Source organism: Pterocles gutturalis, unplaced genomic scaffold (genome assembly GCF_000699245.1).
Source record: "Pterocles gutturalis isolate BGI_N339 unplaced genomic scaffold, ASM69924v1 scaffold31200, whole genome shotgun sequence".
Taxonomy (NCBI): Eukaryota; Metazoa; Chordata; class Aves; order Pterocliformes; family Pteroclidae; genus Pterocles; species Pterocles gutturalis.
Genome location: NW_010144351.1, coordinates 1 through 18,058, shown reverse-complemented (window position 1 = coordinate 18,058; position 18,058 = coordinate 1). Strand labels below are relative to the sequence as shown.

General features: G+C 41.3%; 1 protein-coding gene across 1 annotated transcript; it reads left to right on the top strand.

Moving 5' to 3' along the window:
* The first annotated feature begins 429 nt into the window (after window positions 1–429).
* GPBP1L1 (GC-rich promoter binding protein 1-like 1) lies at window positions 430–16,242 on the top strand. The gene is made up of 11 exons (XM_010085078.1): window positions 430–1,329; window positions 2,196–2,310; window positions 3,510–3,639; window positions 4,007–4,290; window positions 7,059–7,131; window positions 8,399–8,592; window positions 9,925–10,065; window positions 13,063–13,221; window positions 13,962–14,086; window positions 14,979–15,081; window positions 15,320–16,242. Exons 2-11 carry the CDS (start codon window positions 2,251–2,253, stop codon window positions 15,464–15,466), a joined length of 1,416 nt encoding a protein of 471 aa, XP_010083380.1. The 5' UTR covers window positions 430–1,329; window positions 2,196–2,250; the 3' UTR covers window positions 15,467–16,242.
* Window positions 16,243–18,058: the final 1,816 nt, after the last annotated feature.

The window sequence follows — 18,058 nt, the reverse complement described above, 5'->3', positions numbered from 1 at the left end:
AGAGGGGAGCCTGACTGTATTGGAGCAGGTGAGGAATGATGTGGGTGCATAGAGGAGATGAGGCACATGGAATGGCCGAGCCTACCTGCAGCTGAGATTCTCATCGTTATTCTAGCAGCAGGTTTTTAAATTGCCGTGAAGTGTGGAATCCCTTTCATCAGCTGCATGCAGTTTCTCCACTCTTCCCTTTATTCTGATTCAGCATGTTTGCACTGCCCTTTTGTAAACTATATCTGGGAAGTGATTGTTTAGAAGCAAAAATGCCCTTTTCAAGGACCTTTTTTTAAAATTAGATTATTTCACGGTGGGTTTTTTTGATCAGAGATCAAACAGGTTTTGGCTGTTGCTCAATTTCTCCTGTTCTCCTCTAGTCATACTTTGTCATGTTTATGCTGCTTGTATTGATGGGGTTTTGTTTGTTTTTTATAGTGAATACAGTTCCTGTCTCACCTCTTTGATGGAAGAGGACTATGATCCAGAAGTGAACTCTCCACTGTAGAACAAGAAGCTCTTGTGGAATCATTTGTGTCCCTTTAAAAGCAGCACCCAGTCTACAAAAAAATAGAGTAGAAGAGATTATTTTTGGACCTGGCTTTTTTTTTTTTTTGTTCATGTGACCTATGTTTCAGCATGTAAATGGTGAAAAACGGGGAGATAAACATTTGTGCCTGCTTTTGAGCTTTATATTGAGTAGTGCTTAGCTCTGTGGAGTATTAACCAAGTTACGTGAAGACCAGAGTATATCTTAACATTCATTTTTTTAGAATACTATACCTTTTTTTAGCAGATGTATGTGATAAAAATGAAGTTTCTATTTTAAGAGCACGTGACAGATGCTTCTTGTTTAGATCTCAGCATTTGGGGCAAACGTTTTTATGTGACGTTGTCCTTTTTCCAGAGTGTTCAGGTTGATCTGGTGCAGATCATGAATTATCCAGCAGACTTGAGTGTATCTGTTCAGTATTAACCATGGCATTGCTCTGAATGTTGTCATGCAGTCTTGACAAACCTTTTTGTAATGTAAAGGCTGACTTCTGTACTACCACGACCAGAGGAAATTTAATGAGGTGAACGTGGTCGTGGCCCTTTTTTTTAAATATAAAATACCTTCTTAGGTTTTTTTTTTGTAGTGAGAGTGCAAAGAGAGGTTAAAATGAGCAGCTGAGGGGGTTAAGGGCACAGTTGGCACGAAGTGCGGCCTCTCGTGCTCCACTTGGAGACGCACTATTGCCTCAAGGCTGGCCTTACAGCATCTTGGAGAAGAAAGGAACCCGAAGGTTAGTGAAGCACAGAAACTGAGGACATTGGACTGCAGAGGCCAAACTCAGGGTAAGTGATCAAATGTACTTTTTTTCCTTTGCTTATATAGTGTTGACTTGTTTATAGATAAATTAAAGTTGAAAAATTAAACAAAATGGTAAACTGGAGTACCTTCCACAAGAAGGCAGAATTCAGTTATACAGAGCAATAATGTAATTTTCATTGTTTTGAGCAGTGGAGATTGCTATGACATGTTGGAAAGAACAATTCAGTCTCAGATTCCTCAGTGAGACACCTCAGCCGGTCTTCAGTTGAACTTGAGGTCCTTCAACCAGCTCATGTTCTGTTCCTAACCATTTGGTTCTTAGCTAGAAAGCAATTTCAGCATAGGATATTCCTGGTGTGTGGAATTTGGTGGATCTGGATAAGATTTTAAGTTGGGGATGCAAGAGCTGGCATATGGTTGTATTTCAGGTCTCTGATCTGCTCTTAATGTCTCTAACATCATCACCAGTTTGGTCATATTTGATTTACAGCCTCTGGAATAAAATATGCAGTGATCGCTGCTTTGTAAACTGAGACAATGAGCAGTGAAGGATGTACCCCAAATTCTGTCATGTCTTCATTTTACACATCTGTGCTTTGTATGGCTTTTGTATGCTGTTTGTTCGGTTTTCTTCCCACCTCCACGCCCATCCTAGCACGAATTTCATGGGTGTGTTAATTGTAAACAGGAAGTAACTGGCAATGTTTAAGTTCTTACTTGTTTTGATCAGAGGAACAAAGTCAGCTGGAAAAATAAATGCTTAAGTGTAATATGAAGAACTACAATACTTTTCCCCTCCTATTCATATAGGTCAAGCTTTGGGAAATAAATTGTATTATTATTTCAGCTTGGAAAGATGACAGTTAGGGAATGTTCTTTTCATTTACAGATCCTGGCCATGAGGTTTGATGCCTCATTTTATTGAAGGAAGACACTGGACCTAAATGGCGCAGCATGACTTTGTTCCTGCCTGGCTTAACTTCTCAACGCCACAGTCAACCAAGGTAACATTAGTACAGATCATCTCCTTTTACAGCTATGACAAGAATAAAAAGTAAAAAGTTGCCCCAATGTTTTGTTGAACTTAAAATGTTTAACTTCTTTTGTGTTTTTAAAGAAGGCTTTTGGAAACTTAATAAGGTGGAAATCATTTTTGTTGTCTTTGTTTCAACAAATGCATCCCTTTTATTGCAGAGGACGAACGATGTCTATGCTCAGACATGGGAGTAGTTTGGTGTCTTTGCGTTGAGACTTGAGTGGGATCCCAGGGAGAAAATCGTTAAATGGCCCTAAGTCTGTGGGGTCAAGACTTGAGCTAACACTTATTTACAATTCAGGATTTGGGTTTGATTTCTGAAAATAATCTGACCCTCACTGAGAGATTAATAAACCCTTGGGCTCTAGCTCCAAACTCAGAAATAATAATTAGTTTTTTGCAGCCTTAAAATGAGGCTAGTTTGCCTGTCACCTTCTTGGCTTCTTTCCAAGAAGAAACTTTGGTTGACCCAGGAAGACTGTTCTAGGACTTTAACAATTTGCATTACTTGTGCATGGCAGTGAGAAGAACATTTTAGCAGCAAACCAGATGATGATGAACAACACTGATGAATGAAGAATACAGCTTTTGCCTTCATGCTTAAATATGAAGAGACAAAAGTAATTTAAATATATTTGATCCATTTAAAACAAACCTCTGAATTTTTTTCTAAAAGAGAGAAAGTGAAGAGCAAAAGATTCTTTGGAATCTTAATCCTAGAAGCATTAATGTTTCCTGCAGCGTCACAGTTGTTTTCAGCCCCAAAAGTGCTTTAACTTAAGTATCTCTGAATTTTATTCAGACTGATTGGATCCTCCATTGCTCTCTTCTGTTTTTAGAGGGAGTGAATGAATGAGCATCTGTGTATCATAGAATTTCTTAAATGAACTTTGCAGAAAGTATGTGTTTGGAAAGACCACTGGTAAGATGGCTGTATGGGGTTCTCTCTGATTCTGTGTAGGATGCACTGATCTGTGTGCCATTCCGATTGGGTTCATGTGATTGTTGATGTCATTGGCTAAGCAATGCAGATATGGATGCTATGTTGAAAACTAGTACAGGAATGTGGGGTTCGGGGTTTTTTTTTCAATTGGCAAAATGTTGGATTGACAAGTTCCTGGAGAGCCCTAAGGAATGCTTCATTACGTCACTTTTTTCTTTCTGAAGTCCCCTGCAGCCACCTTTGAGAAACATGGAGAACATCTTCCACGGGGAGAGGGCCGCTTTGGAGTGAGCCGTAGGAGACACAACTCTTCTGATGGATTTTTCAATAATGGGCCCCTCCGAACTGCGGGAGGTAAGTAGAAAGGATCAGAATGCAGCCTGAAAGCAAACATTTTGGAATATTCTACAGAATGAAGAATTCTGCAGAATATAAACAGCATTTTCCAAAACTGTACCTTTTCAAAACATCCTGTAAGAAACTTGTGGTATTCTCTCTCCTGTGCCATGTGCTCAGGCCTTAAGGGGTTTCTGTGGTAGCTGTCTGTGCGTTGTGTAGCTTGGTTTGTTTTCTGATATAATCACACAGTAGCTTAATAAGTTCGGCCTAGTAGTTACTTAGTGAATGCTGACTTACCAACAAGAAAACCAGCCTGATGTTTCCAGTATTCTGCACACTGTGTTGACTTTTTCTGTTTGCATACTTATCTCCTTTTGTTTAGACTGCTGGCATCAGCCGTCCCTTCTCCGCCATGATTCTGTAGATTCTGGTGTTTCTAAAGGAGCTCATGTTGGGCTTTCTGGCAGTCAGCCTGGCTGGCATGGTCCCTCACGGGGCCATGATGGTGTGAACCAGCGTGGTGGAGGAGGAACTGGAGTTCATCGCCACTGGAATGGCAACTTCCATTCTCGGAAAAGTTCTGCCTTTCAAGAAAAGCTGCCTGTTGAATCCAGGGAAGAGAAGAGAGAAGATAAAGAACAGTTGCAATTTGAGGAAGAAGACTTTGTAAGTGTGTAGCTTCTCACTAGAAGTGGCAGCTGTGAGAATTGGCTTTTCAGATCTCATTTTTATTAGCATTGTTAGGTGGCAAGGATCTAGAATTACATTCCATTTCATGTTTGAGATCACAACATTATTCCAGTGCTGACAGAATACTGATTGGTACCCAGAGTCCTCAGGATTTGATGACCTGTTGGATTATGGGTTTTGGCACATTACTGTGTTTTGCCAAATGGTTTAGCTGTAAGCTGAAGGCAGCATTGTAACACACAAGCCAGATCTTCCGCAAAACCCATAAGATGACACTTTGGTCTGCCATAGGAAGAGCAGTTCTATTAGCTTTATGGTTTTGCTTACAAAGCCCCTTTTTTTTTTTTTCTTCTTCTCTGCTTCTAAGTGCATCTGTTCAGCTCTCTTCAGTTTTCCTGCTGTTCCTGTTTCCTGCATTCTGGTGCCTGTTGGTGTTTGTGATAACCTTCCAAAGCTTGTTCATGACACGTGCTCAAGCCTTTGCAACAATCTGTCTTGAATTTTCTGGAATAGTATTTTGTTATCAGATGTGTTTTCCTATCTCTCTGTTAATCTGTGGATCAGGTTTTCTTGTGCCATTTCTTTCATCAGTATCTCTAATTCATCAACTTTATTCTTATCGAGCATTCTGATTGATGTGGTATTATCAGTATGATAGTCTCTTACATCATGGCTCTGTTTTTCCTGGAATATCTTTAGTTTTTCAAACTTTACCAAATAGTACTTGGATTTATGGCTTTCATCCCTACCATGTACATTCCTTAATGCTAATACTTTTTTCATGTGTGCACCATTCCTGCTTTCTCTTTCCAATTTAGTTTTTTTTTCCTCCTGTCCCCTGATGAGGATTTTGTTGTTATCAGACCGTTTTACTTTTTGCATCTTAGTTCTTGCTCTCTCTAGACTCTTCTTGACCAGTGTAATGAGATCAATTTCTGTAAGGTTTTGGTAACTCAGTCCCTTCACCTAATGCAATTCCTCTGACTTCATCCTCAATGCTAAAGCCATAGCTACCTCCAGAAATTAGAGTTTCTGGTGTTGGTGTGCACACTTGTGTGTATCATCATCTGGAGTTTTTTTCCTCTCTTTCTCAGTTTTTTCTCTCTGGAAGACTGTTTACAGCTGAAATTGTGGCAGTTTGATGGCAGTTTGATGAGGAAGTTAGGAGTTGGAGTGAAATATATTAATGCCACACAGCTGCTTCAGGCCAAAATCTAGAGTCTTGACTTAAAGTGCCACAGGAGCCAGTTTGGTTTAAGGTGCTGGTGTTTTTCAGTGAAGTGCCTGGGGAGTGATTGCCTGTTCTTGTTCAACTCCTGCTGCTGGGAGTCGTACCCTGCGTCACAGGGTGGTTAACACCTGGAGAGCAGTGATAAAGCTTGTGTGTAGATTTCTGTTAATCTGATTTCTCAAGAATACTGTAATTTAGGATTTCTATAAGTCTGTTCTTTAAACTGTCAAAAGCCTGCTGAAATGTAGAAAGTTATTGTAATAATTATGACTCTGTACTGTTATCTGTCTTGATCTAAACCTTTCTTCCGTGTACTTATTAATTCTCTTCAGTGCCTTGATGAGTACCTTTCCCTGATTGGGTGGCTGTTTCTTCTCTAATTACGTCCCCCAGTTTTTTCTAAGATGACAATACTACACACTGTCTGGCAGCAGGCTTTGCTAAATAACTCCTGTATTGTCTTTGCCATAGTGGTGAAACTAATGTATACTGTGGTTAAGTATTTAGCTGCTAAGCCTGTGTGGTTGAGGATGGCGGCATTTTTCCTGAACAGGCTGTTAGTCTAAGTTCTCCTGTGGTGTGAGCACCTCTGCCATAAAACTTGACCTGTAACTGAAAAATGAAGCACTAAAACAGAGGAATTTGTAGGGTCTGAGGCAGGAATTTATGCTATGGTGTGACATTTTTTCGTAACTCTTATTTTTTTTGGAATGCCTGCTATTTCAGAAGCTCATTATTAGAGACTTATTCTGTCACCATGGTAACTAACATATGAAGAATTCATTAAAAAGAGGGAAAAGGTGGCTTTAGTTTGAACTGAAGTTATTTGGGACAGGGGAAGAGGAACGGCTAATCAGGAACACTTGTCATTGAATGCTTAGATTTTCTGTACTCTCCTTTGAGCTTGGACACATCGTCGGTTGTTCCACTGAGTTTAATTCTGATACTGAATCAAAGGTAAGTCTGGAGAGAGCACTGAGTCTGCAGGCAATGTTTTCCTGAAAAGTGGACTCTGAAGCTTAACATGAACTTAGATTTAGGTTTTTTGTCAGTGAGGGTTTACATATTGCTTTTTCTTTTACATTAGTATTGCTTTTGGTTTTTTTTATTGGTTAATGCATAACTATTTTATAAAAATATTTGGGAAATGAGACTAGATTCTTCATATACTGATGATGTGGATTCTATTTTATATTTTGAGGTGCTGATTAAATACCTAAATCTTTTATGTGTGTATTGGTTGGTGGAACCTACTTAATCATATAGTAGAAGACCGAAGGGCCTATCCTGAACCCTCTGATTGTTCTGTTAAAATACAGCAGAAGCCAAGGAGATTGCAGACATGATTTTTAGATGTCTTGTGACAAAGCAGTCTTCTAGTTCAGGTGCTGTTCAGAGAAATTTACCTGTACTCTGGATTCCTAGAAGCATAATATTATGCCAGTACTGTTTGTTTGAGGGTTTTTTTATATGCCATGTAATTATGTACTCATTTTGCATTGTGTTTTTACAGCCATCTTTGAATCCAGAAGCTGGAAGACATAACAACCAGAACAAACCTTTAGGAACACCTTCTGGAGTATGGGGTAGGTAAAGGTAGTTACATTGCTGTACAGAATGCCGATGCTGGAGCAGAAAGTTGTAACCAGTTTAAATGCTACTTTTTTCACTCAAAAATATTTTAAAGACTTAAGTGAAGCAGACAGTTTGCAGCTTTCTCTTCTGTGTTGTTTTCTTCCCTCAGTCTTCACTAATCTCTTGGCTTTTTTGTCTACTTGAAACTGCTTGTCTTATCAGTAAAAAAGCTGCTGGTGGCAGTAATGTCACTGTTCTGCATTTGCTTCCTGCCTTTCTGTACTTACAATTCCATGGAGGCATCACTTGAAGGGCAGAGCAGATTTGAGTGAAGTAGACATTAGTTCCTGACTTGTGATCTTTGTATTAGAAATACAGCAAATCTGTCATAATGCTGTGGTTTGTTGTTGGTTTTTTTTTTAAACTCAGAACAGGCTTGCTTTTGATTCTGATGTGGTATGTGAATCTATGCCTTTAAAAAAAAAATGAGCGAAATGAGGTACCAGTTCTAGCAACTAAATACAAATTTGTTAATCTCTAGTTAGAATGTAGCTGGATTAGTTGAGTTAGATACTGTAAACAGTACAAATAAAACCAAAACCACTTTTTCCTATCTTTCGTTCTTTTTGCATGTTTGTCGGTAGCTATTGTTCTCAAAAAAATAATGACAAATAGCATTTATGGGGCTTATAGCTGTTTATACTGTTACTGTTTTTAAATTGTTCTGCTCCTGCAAATGTGTTGATTTGGCCTAAGAAATATCAATTGTGCTTCTTTGTAAAAGCACTGTCTTCTGAGGTATAAGTTATACAGAGTGGTTTTGCTGTGTTAGTGAATTAACATCGTGTAGATGTGGTGCATCGGGACATGGTTTAGTGTGTTAGGTGGTGTGGGCTGACAGTTGGACTTGATGATCCTTGAGGTCTTTTCTAACCTTAATGATTCTGTGATTCTAACAAAACTGGTCCGTGGTTGCTCAAAAAATGATAATATCTGTTCTGATTCCTGTGGTATGGTGGAAGGCTGTTAGCTGATGTCACTGCACATCTTTCCCTTCAGTGGCAATGGAACTGTTGTAGTTAAATGAAAAAAAGATTAGACTTTGACATCCTTATCCGGTATCTTTGCTCAGAGCTGAAATAGAGAGCAGCTGATAGCTGTCTCATGATCATATGTGTAGCATCTCAGATTGAGAGGGGAGAAACTGGAGCAGTACACTGAAGCTGTTTTGAAACTGAACATTTGTATTTGAGAGTCTTTATAATTTTATTTTTACAGAAAACCCCCCTAGTGCCAAGCAACCTACCAAGATGCTGGTCATCAAAAAGGTTTCAAAAGAGGATCCTGCTGCGGCCTTCTCAGCTGCATTTACATCACCTGTTTCTCATCTGGCAAATGGCAACAAAGCCACCACCATTGTCCCAAGTGTCTACAAAAATCTGGTTCCTAAACCTGCAGCTCCTCCTTCCAAGGTACAGGGGTTTCCAGCCAAGTTAGTGAACTGCAGAAGGGAGTCAACCCCCTAATAAATAGCAGGAGTTGAAATCCAGTAGTTTCTGGGGTTTGAATTTGTCTCAGCTGCCCCTTTGTGGAAGCCGGGAGAACAGCAGTCAGCAGCCAAGAGCTGGATATCTAAACAGTGCAACCATAGGATCTGCAGAGAGAAACTTTTTGTCATAGTTATTCTCCGCCCTGATTTTAGTACCAGACAATATTGTGCTGATCGGGATATTTCCTGGGTTTGAAGGGAATGTTTGGAATGTGTGCTGTGAATGCCGAATAATCCATTCAATAATGTGGACTGCTCTTGTTTTTAAGTTTGAGTGGAGGGGTAATGGTGATGACCTCCCCTACTGATTGATTTGTTTAAAAATGAATAAAATAACCCAGTTGGGAGTGGGAACATAGTGAAATAATGGCTTTTGCTCTCCCTGCTTGCAGAATGCAAGATCATCTCAGATTTAAACTGAATCCCACTTTTACATGACTTATTTTGCTAATGATTTGAAGTTGGCTTCAGAAGTCCAATGGCTCGCAGGAACCAGTGTGTGTTAATGCTCTGACAGGTGTATTTCTCATGCTACTTGATAACAAGTTTCTTGTTAGGATCCATTTTGCAAAGACTGTCACTTCCCAGTGTTTGTCCTTGGTTGATAAGAGAGGCTCAAGAATAACATTCCAAGTAACAAAAATTTATCTTGAAGTCTTTGCTTTTCAGCCAAATTGCCAGTGTATTTGCAGGGATACTGCAGAGGATATTCAGAGCAAAACAGCAAGTGCTCATGCACTTTAATGAAGTGGCTACTTTTTTTTTTTAACACAAGTGCAATGATGGATACTTTCAGAGCCCTAAGAAATAAATAACTTGCATTCTCAGCCTGGACAGAAATGTGCTTCTTCCTTGTGCAAGGAAGTTGCTGTCAAGTGATGCAAAACCTTTCTTTGTAGCATACAGCGTTCCCACATGAAATGTGAATTTAATTGGGATTTTTCACTTCCCATCTGTGGGTAGCTGTAAGATGCATTGCATTACTTGGTGGTGATTCCAATAAATGAAGAGCAATGCTGGGTTTTTGCTTTGAGCTCTAATGGTGTTTTACTGGAGAGTGGTGCCCATGAAGCACGTGGTTTGGGAAAAATAGAAGATGAGAGAGAAACCTGTTGAGACTGTTCGTGGAGAGGGAGGAAAAAAAATCTGTGCAACAGCCAACATAATGTCTGTTTATTTGTTTTACTACTTGCACACAACCCCTTCTTGTGCCTTACCACTTATTGTCCAGTATTTTGTGTTCTCTTCAATATAGCCAAGCCCATGGAAAGCCAACAGAAGTGAACATAAACCAGGCTCGCTTTCCTCCAGCCGTGACTCTGCCTTTACCAGTCCAGTGTCTGTAACCAAACCAGCGGTACTGGCGAGTGGCTCGGTCCTCACCTCTCCCAAAGAGGTAAGGGGTTGGGTTTGAGGGTAGGGTGGGAACTTCTATCACTGTCACCTACTGTAGCTTAAACATGATAAACTCCTCTCTGTACATGGTGTACCTACCTTTGTACCCGTGCAGAATGGCTCCCTTTTACATTCTTGGCACATTCTGCCACATCTCTGGTACACTAAAATGAATTACAATGTGGTTTACCTGGGTATAAAGCCATTGGTGTTTGAATGCATCAGAATGTCCCTCCAATATAAAAAAGAAGTACTAATGCTGTAAATAGTGTTGTATAACTAGACATGCAGATACCAAAAACTGATGTGAGCAGATGGGTAAACTGCTTCCTGTGCTATTCTTTAATATGGGAAAAAAAGAGGGAGGAGAGTATCTGCCTCATTTCCTTTCTCTAGGAGAGCAGCAGCACAAGCAGTGAACTCTGAGAGGGTTGAGGGAGTTTAACATGTCTATGTGTGACCTCAGCTACAGTGTCTGTTTTAAATTTTGGTGTTGGAAGGAGATGAGGTGGTAACTGACTTACCTCCAGTTTTGGTCTGAAGTATGGAGAGAACCTGGGAGTATGAATCTGTTAACATTTTAGCAGTAGTGGTGACAAAACACATTTTGGCCAACATTTCTATGCATCACTTTATAGCTTATATACAAAATGCTGCTTTGGAGCTTGAAATTCCACAAAGCTTAATAGAAAAGTCACAGTGAATAACTTTTCCCCTCTGTTCCTGGGAGTCGAAATTCAACCGGTTTGTGATCGTATGTAAAAAGAACAAAAATAAAACAGACTCTGTTAAGTAACCTAGTCACATAATTTGAAAGGAGCGTGTTTGTGTTTCAAGTGTAACAGTGTTGTGTTTTTTTTTTTCTAGTTGTGCATTTGTCTTTTTCCTCTGCAGTTCTTACTTCTAAAATAATCTTTATGTTTCTCTGCTTTGGAGGCTTTACTTTGCAACAGCCTGTATTTTTCAGCTTTAGCCACTGCTGAGTGTAAAAGTAGTCATTAAAAGCCATAGCTAGCAAGCATGCAGCTGTCACTGACAAATAGATCTTTGTTTTCCTTTCCCTTGCCTTGCTTTTGTCTGCCCTTAGACCAAGCCCATTGTGCTACTGACAGCCTTCCTTTTTGTGTAATGCACAGCACAGTACGGACACCTTTGCACCATAAATATGTAAACTTAAATAGGCTTTCAGCGCCGGGTAGATACCGAGAAGGGTATTCACTTTATATTATACAGTAATAAAGCAAGCAGTCTCCGTTATTTTATTCCCCCCCAAAGGTCTTGCTTGAAACTTGAGTCAGCAACAATATCAGGTACTAATCTGACAGCAGGAGGAGGCAGCTGGGTTTTCCCCAGAACAAGCAGTACTTCCTCTAATACTTCTTGTATTACCAGTGTCAATCAACTAAACAAAAAAGGCTTAAAATTTCCTTCCAACTAAAACTGAACACTTGTAATGCATTTTTCTTTGAATCTGTTGGAGAAATGCAGTATGAAAACATGGGACCATGGCCAGCAAATACTCCTAGCTCCAGAGGCCTACTACAAGTGATCTCTGCCTTTTTATTTCTGAAATGGGGATAATGCCCCTCCTGCAGAAGTGTTGGAAACAGTTCAAGTAAATTCATAGGAGTCCATAGTGTGGCGACAACTAAAAGGGTGCCCCACTAGCACTGGTACCATATCCCCACAAGCCAGTCTTAAGATAATGAAATGGCTACTGGTATCCCTTTACATAACATTCTCTTTTAGTGTTATAAAGCCTTCTACAGAAAGTTATGGATAAAATCAGAATTGAGGTAAAATTTAATTCCCTTTCAGGACTCTGATGTTTCTAAAAGTAAGTTTTAGTACCTCAGCGGTTCTATACAGTGCCATTAAAAAGGTACTTCTAGCAAAAAGCTCAAGTGCTTTAGTAGAGTATTCCAAATTAGCAGAAGACATCATTCATTTCAGTCTCCTTTGTTCATTGCTATCTTCTGTCATTGCAGTCAAACTAATTACCATGTTGAGAGCTTTTGTTTCAGTACCGTGCTAGCTTTTTATCATAACATTCAGTTTGATTTGTGATTTGTTCCTTGCTGTGTTGAATTAGGCAAAATCTGAAAAGGCCACCTGAGAAGTGTTTTCTGCAAGACATTACTTTCAGCATGCACTTCCATGAAAAGCATTATTGCACCCCAGCGTTTCATGTGCAACAGGCATCAGAAATATAAGCAGCAGTTGCTGCCTTGTTTTTGTTCTGCCAAGTATTTTAGTTGTAGATCTTTGCTCAGAGCACTGCGAGTATGATAAAAATAGTTTGCAGTGGAGATTCCTTTTGAAGAGCCTGAATTTGCAACCTTCCCACCCTAGTCTAAAAAAAAAAAAAAGGGGGGAGAAAAACATTACAGGCTTTAGGAATTTTACTCTGTTTTAATATTGAAGAAAAAATCAAAGCAAGTAGGTAAAGGAAAATGATAGTTTTGCATGTAAGATTCTAGTGTCAGGTATCTATATTAATGACTAAATTCCACCTTGTCTCAGAGTAGCCAGCCATGAATTCCATACAAGAGCAGACGATTAAGATAGCAGGAACCTTCACATAACATGTTCTTAGATTTCTTTCGCGTGTCCAGTCAAAATGGTGGAACAGGTCAAATTGAAAGCTCAACTCGGTCAGCAGAGCTTTTATCGCAGTGTCGTGGCTGGGGTACCGCTAATGTGCAAACTGTCGTGCCTTATGCCTGGTTCAAGATAATTAAAATTTAAACACTGTGGGAGAGTGTGGGAGGTTACCTTGTGTTCATGAATGGAGCCGGGCAGATTTCCCATGGGCTCCAGGCTTGCCTGTGTGTGGCTCCAGACCAATCTGGCCTGTGAGTGCACATAGCAAGGAACTGGCAGCGGGCTCTTCAGGGGAGGATACTGAGCCTGTGGCTCCTGATTTCACATCCAGATGCTGCCCCATCTCTGCAGCAATACAGTTTGAAATTCTCTGTATTCTGCCTTCCTTGTCCAGAGTCCTTCCAGCACCACCCCTCCCATCGAGATCTGCTCTTCGCGTTTGACGAAGCTGATGCGCCGTACCACTGATAAAAAGAGTGAATTCCTGAAGGCACTGAAGGATGATAGGAATGGAGAGATCACAGAGAACAGAGAGTGTGACAAGCTGGATGATGTAAGATCGCTGTCCTTAAGTGTGTATATGATCGTTATGTATGTAGGAAATTGGGTACTGAATAAAAACCAGAGCAGCATATGTAATTCAGGCTCAGGAGGAAAGGAATGACTTCCGTTGGTCTGGCACATGCACCAGCAGAAGTGGTGCACAGCACTGTGATGAGGGGAGATCTGTAACATGATGAAATGCAAATAGAAAAGTAATAAATGAGGTGGAAGGGAAGGTCACAGATGGTGAAAGTGAAATATTTGCAAGGATTCTCTAAGGAGTGGAACAATATCATATTTTAACATCTTAGTTTGCTTTCAGACTTCCTTGTCAAACTGCATCCACAGCAAAGTGCTTGTGAAAGGTGCCAGGGTAGTGGCTCAAGCTTCAGAGGCCTGGACCAGACCTCTAAACGCTTAATGTGTATGTGAAGGGCGTTCTTAGGAGTATTTAATTCTCATAGTTTTCTTACTCTCACTCTGAAGCCACTGATGGTGGCTCTGTAATGCCAGCACTTACTCCCTCAGCACAAAAGTGCCATCCACCAAGCACCATTCATATTGTGTTGTCTTGTCACAGCCAGGTAGAAGTTGCTTTCAACCATTACCAGTTCAAGCTCTGTTTAAAAAAAAAAAAAAAAATCAAGCTGAAAGGCTTTACTTTACTTCCAAAAGCAAAAGCTTGAATTTGGAACTGTGCTATTGGCACAGTCTGTGCAAGCACACTTTGATGCTTTTATTTTTCTTCAGATGGAGAGCAACAGCACACCAGAACCAAAGGAAAACTGGGAAGAGAACTGCCATCAGAATGGCCTTTCTCTCCCTTTACCGGAGGAGGGGGAAAACCTCTCTCATTCGTTGGAAGCAGAACACAGGTGAGTAAATGGCAAAATAAGGTGTCTGGAGGAAAGGAAGGGAGAGTCCTTGGACTGTGTGGGAGTAGGAAACTATTTCCAAGACAACTCTCTGGGAAGCAGCAGTAGCTTTGTGCATGCTGAGCTAGAGGTGTGTGAGCTTTATGGCTAGTGCTGGAGTGGGTGGGGTCTTATTGAAAATAAAACAAGACACGGATGGCAGCTGAGCCAAGACTTTGCCAAGGTCTGTAATTAAATTCCTGAGCTTCTCTAGTGCCACATCCCTGTGTGTTAATGCTGCTGAAATATTTACCTGCCCACACCAAGAGTGAGCACAAACCTAATGTGATTCTGGTTAATTTACAAGCAGGTGTCCTAAATTGAATGGTTTGAAGACTGAAGATACACCCTCACATGCACATGCCACTTTCTTTCTGCGCTTAAAATACTCCTGTGCTGCTTTAAATGCTGTGAAAGGGTGGGAGAGTTAAGAAGATATTTACCCAGTATCTCAGCTTGTATCTCGCTTCAGTGAGTAAGCAGCGTGTGAGCATCTGGTGTAAGCAGATAGTAAGTTTTAGGAGAATCCTGAGCTGCGATTCTGGTTTGATTGCCTCATGTCCTCTTTCAGTGTCCTTGGGTAGAATTTCAAATCTCTGCCTTGCTTTCCTTCTGCCAGACTAGTTATTTACCCGTTCTACATGATGATTAAATATTTGTAAAAGACACCAAGTATGAAAAATGTTGGGCAAACATGAAGCATTGTTGAAGTGGTCTCCAATATAGAAGATTCCCTGGTGAATTGGGAGTGATTTAGTACAAAACCTTGTGCTTTGTGGACAAAATGTCCTTTCCTTTGCCATTGTTCCATTGCTTTAATTCCCGCACCCCTTTTATTGTCTCCCCAAATAAGGTTATTGAAAGAAATGGGATGGCAGGAATATCCTGAAAATGATGAGAACTACCTTCCCCTCACTGAGGATGAGCTCAAAGAGTTCCAAATTAAATCAGAGCAGGTACGTTCATAGCTCTTGCCACTTGTGACTGCTCTTCTCCCTCTCCCTTCTCATGCACAATTCTTGAGGATATTTGAGAAAACAAAGAATCACGGTGAAATCATAGTGCAGCTGATGACTGCATTATCTGTGCAGAGCTCGTGTGTACAGTTAAATACATAATTTGTGTCCACAGAGGGTGAGTGACAGTTACTCTCTGCGTTTGTGCTAGTTTTGAAACTTGCTTTCATTCCTACAGCGAAGAAGAAACGGATTTGGGAAGAATGGATTCCTTCAGGGCCGCGGCTCCAGCCTGTTGTTCCACTGGAGAAGCACTTTTAAGACAAAGATTGAGGACTCAGACACAGAAACTAGTAGCAGCGAAACATCAGATGACGATGCCTGAAAGTGGGCACAAGAAAATTAAAATAAATAAAACCAACCCAATAAACTCAGTTCATAGTTCAACACGTGTTTGGGGTTGTATAAACTAAACAGAGTTTATTCTGTCTCCAGTCTGTTCAGTTTTTTTCTTTTGTTGTTGATACTTCATGCACAAGGGAAATAATTGTATCCCAAAGAAGAGAGAAATTGGCTTCTTTAGCTTTTTCTTTTGGTTTTGCCCTAATGCTTAATAGAAGTTTGTGCAGCTAGCAAATTTTGACAAAAATCCCTTGTGGGGCAGTGCACAAGTTCAGTCTTGTAAGCAGGATACAAGTGGCTGACTGATCTTTGCAACAACAAGCTTCTAACAGTGCCGCCTGCATTACATAATGTCGTGCGGTAACAGTGTGCTAAAACAATCATTGTCAATGACAAAATGGCTATTGAAGTTCTAATTATGTTAAATTAATGCTAATAACATGGATTTTTTTATTTTATTTTATTTTTTTTGGCGGCTCGGGGAGCTTCACTTAACCAGGCGTTTGTGGTTTTCTTTTTTTGGGTACAGCTGTAAAATATTTGGATATAGGATTGTTTGTGTTCTTCTTCTTGCAGCCTTGATATTCAGGGTGGATTGTAAAATATAAATTTTTGTGAGATTTCAAAGATTAAGATTATTTTGATAACATTATTTACAGATTTAAAAAAGTGACTATCACATTGAGTCTGTATGAGGGGGAAAAACTACTGCATCAAAAATAACTAACTTGGAATAAATATTTTGCATCAGTTTGCCAATTCTAATTGTCTTTCTTATGTAAGAAAAGCTTTCCTCTAAAGGGACCTGCAACTTTGGGGATTTAATAGCACTGGGGATAAATAGTTTCTTCTCCCGCTGTATTTTTCCACTTGGCAAACATTGCTGTAGCACTCAGACTGCAGGAGCTAAACTCTTCCTTTAAGAAGGGAGAGGGAGAACAATGGTGAGATGATAGCCCAGGTTTGTGTTTTGGAATGAAAGAAAATAATTCAAATTATCTTCCACTGGAGCAGTTTGCTTTTTTTTTTTCCGCTTCATACAAAATTGTGAAGCTCAGCTGGTCGGTGTCACTTGTTCCTAGTGCAATGCTGCTGTTTATGTTCACAACGTGGCAAGGGAATGTCTGAATCCAAAGCTGTTTTCATTGAAGTCTTTTTTAAAAATTCATGAAAACATTTCTATTAGATTAAAAAGGATTTTACAAACAACTCAGTTGTGGCGTAAGCTATTTCAGTGTCTGTTTTAAGTTCAGCTTGTACGCAAATGTTCTGGATTGGAAAGTATTGGCATGGTTGTGCCAAGGGGGTTGGATGGAATTGCACATCGAGTATGAAACCCTGGTCATGCTGATGGGGGGATTTCATTTGAGGTGCTGCTTGGGTTTTTTCAGTCTGTCCTGACCATGCAGGAAGGACAGATGCGTAATAAAATTTTTAACATGTAGCCCTGCATCTTCGCATCTAGACTCAAGGGAATGCTCTCGGCGACACCAGGTGTGACACTGCTGTTTGTGCCTGTAGTTCCCACTCGTGCTGGGATGTGGGCACTACGTTTCACCCCCAGGTACGAGGACAGAGGAGGGATGTTTCTTCAGCGCTGCCATCTCGAATCCAAGCTCCAGGGGCCGAGTCCACTGGGGAATGGTTGGGGCAGTGCTGTGGCTCCTGTAAGACATCTCATGGGTTGGTTCCTTTTGAAGATCCTGCTGCTTTGGTCCCGTCAAACATGTCTGGAAAAGTTTATCCATTTTTTAAAAATTAAACTTCCTGCATCCACTTAAGTGAAAAATTATGCAAATGTATTTTCCTTGCTGGCAAGAGAGGGGGTAAGTTGAAGAAAGTCCTTCATGTCCGATCCATGCTGATAGTTGCTCAGAAGGGGTGAGGGTGGTTGCTGAACGGTTCCTGGCTGGAGCAGGGACCTGTCTGAGGGGGACAGCACAGCACAACGGGGGGGTGTACCGGGAGCTGCTCCTGCTGCACACCAAAGTCTTCCTTCAGCCTCTGGGCCCCGACCCTGGGAGGGGAGGTGCAGGGTTTAAACATCGGTGAAACTTCTGAAGGATTGGTGCCTGTGGGAGAGCCTCTCGGGGCACGGTGCCATCCATCCCCCAGCAGCTGTCTCCACAAATCACCCATTTTCTGGGACCGGTATTGCCAGCAGCAGCGTGAGAGGGGGACCTGCAGCCCCCTGAGGAGAGATGGGAGCTCGGCCCCAGGGAGGGGGCAAGGAGGGAAGCAGGGAGCGCGCTGTGGGAACAGGGGCAGGGCCCTGGCTGCCTGCGGCAGTGAGGAGGGGGCAGGGGTGGAAGGAGCTGTTTCCCCTCAGTGTGAAGGTTGCTCACGAGCTGAAGCCAGCGGAGCACAGTGTGAGCTGCTGCGGGGGGAAAGGGGCAGCCCCGGGGCTGGGGTCAGCGGCAGCAGGAGCCTTGGAACCGAGCCAGGGAGCGCTGCGGGGGCCGGGGCAGCCTGGAGGCCTCCCTGCCTGTGTTCTGGGGATCGCTCAGGTGCCCGAGCAACGTTTTTTCCCCATTTCCCCTGCCCGTGGGGAACAGTGGGAATCGCCCGGGTCGGT

Bases quoted from the DNA above. Each gene is read 5' to 3' on its own strand.
- GPBP1L1 (XM_010085078.1), top strand. From the start codon at position 2,251: ATGGCGCAGCATGACTTTGTTCCTGCCTGGCTTAACTTCTCAACGCCA. The intron at 4,291-7,058 runs GTAAGTGTGTAG...GTGTTTTTACAG, and splicing joins AATTTGAGGAAGAAGACTTT to CCATCTTTGAATCCAGAAGC. The intron at 10,066-13,062 runs GTAAGGGGTTGG...TTCCTTGTCCAG, and splicing joins TCCTCACCTCTCCCAAAGAG to AGTCCTTCCAGCACCACCCC.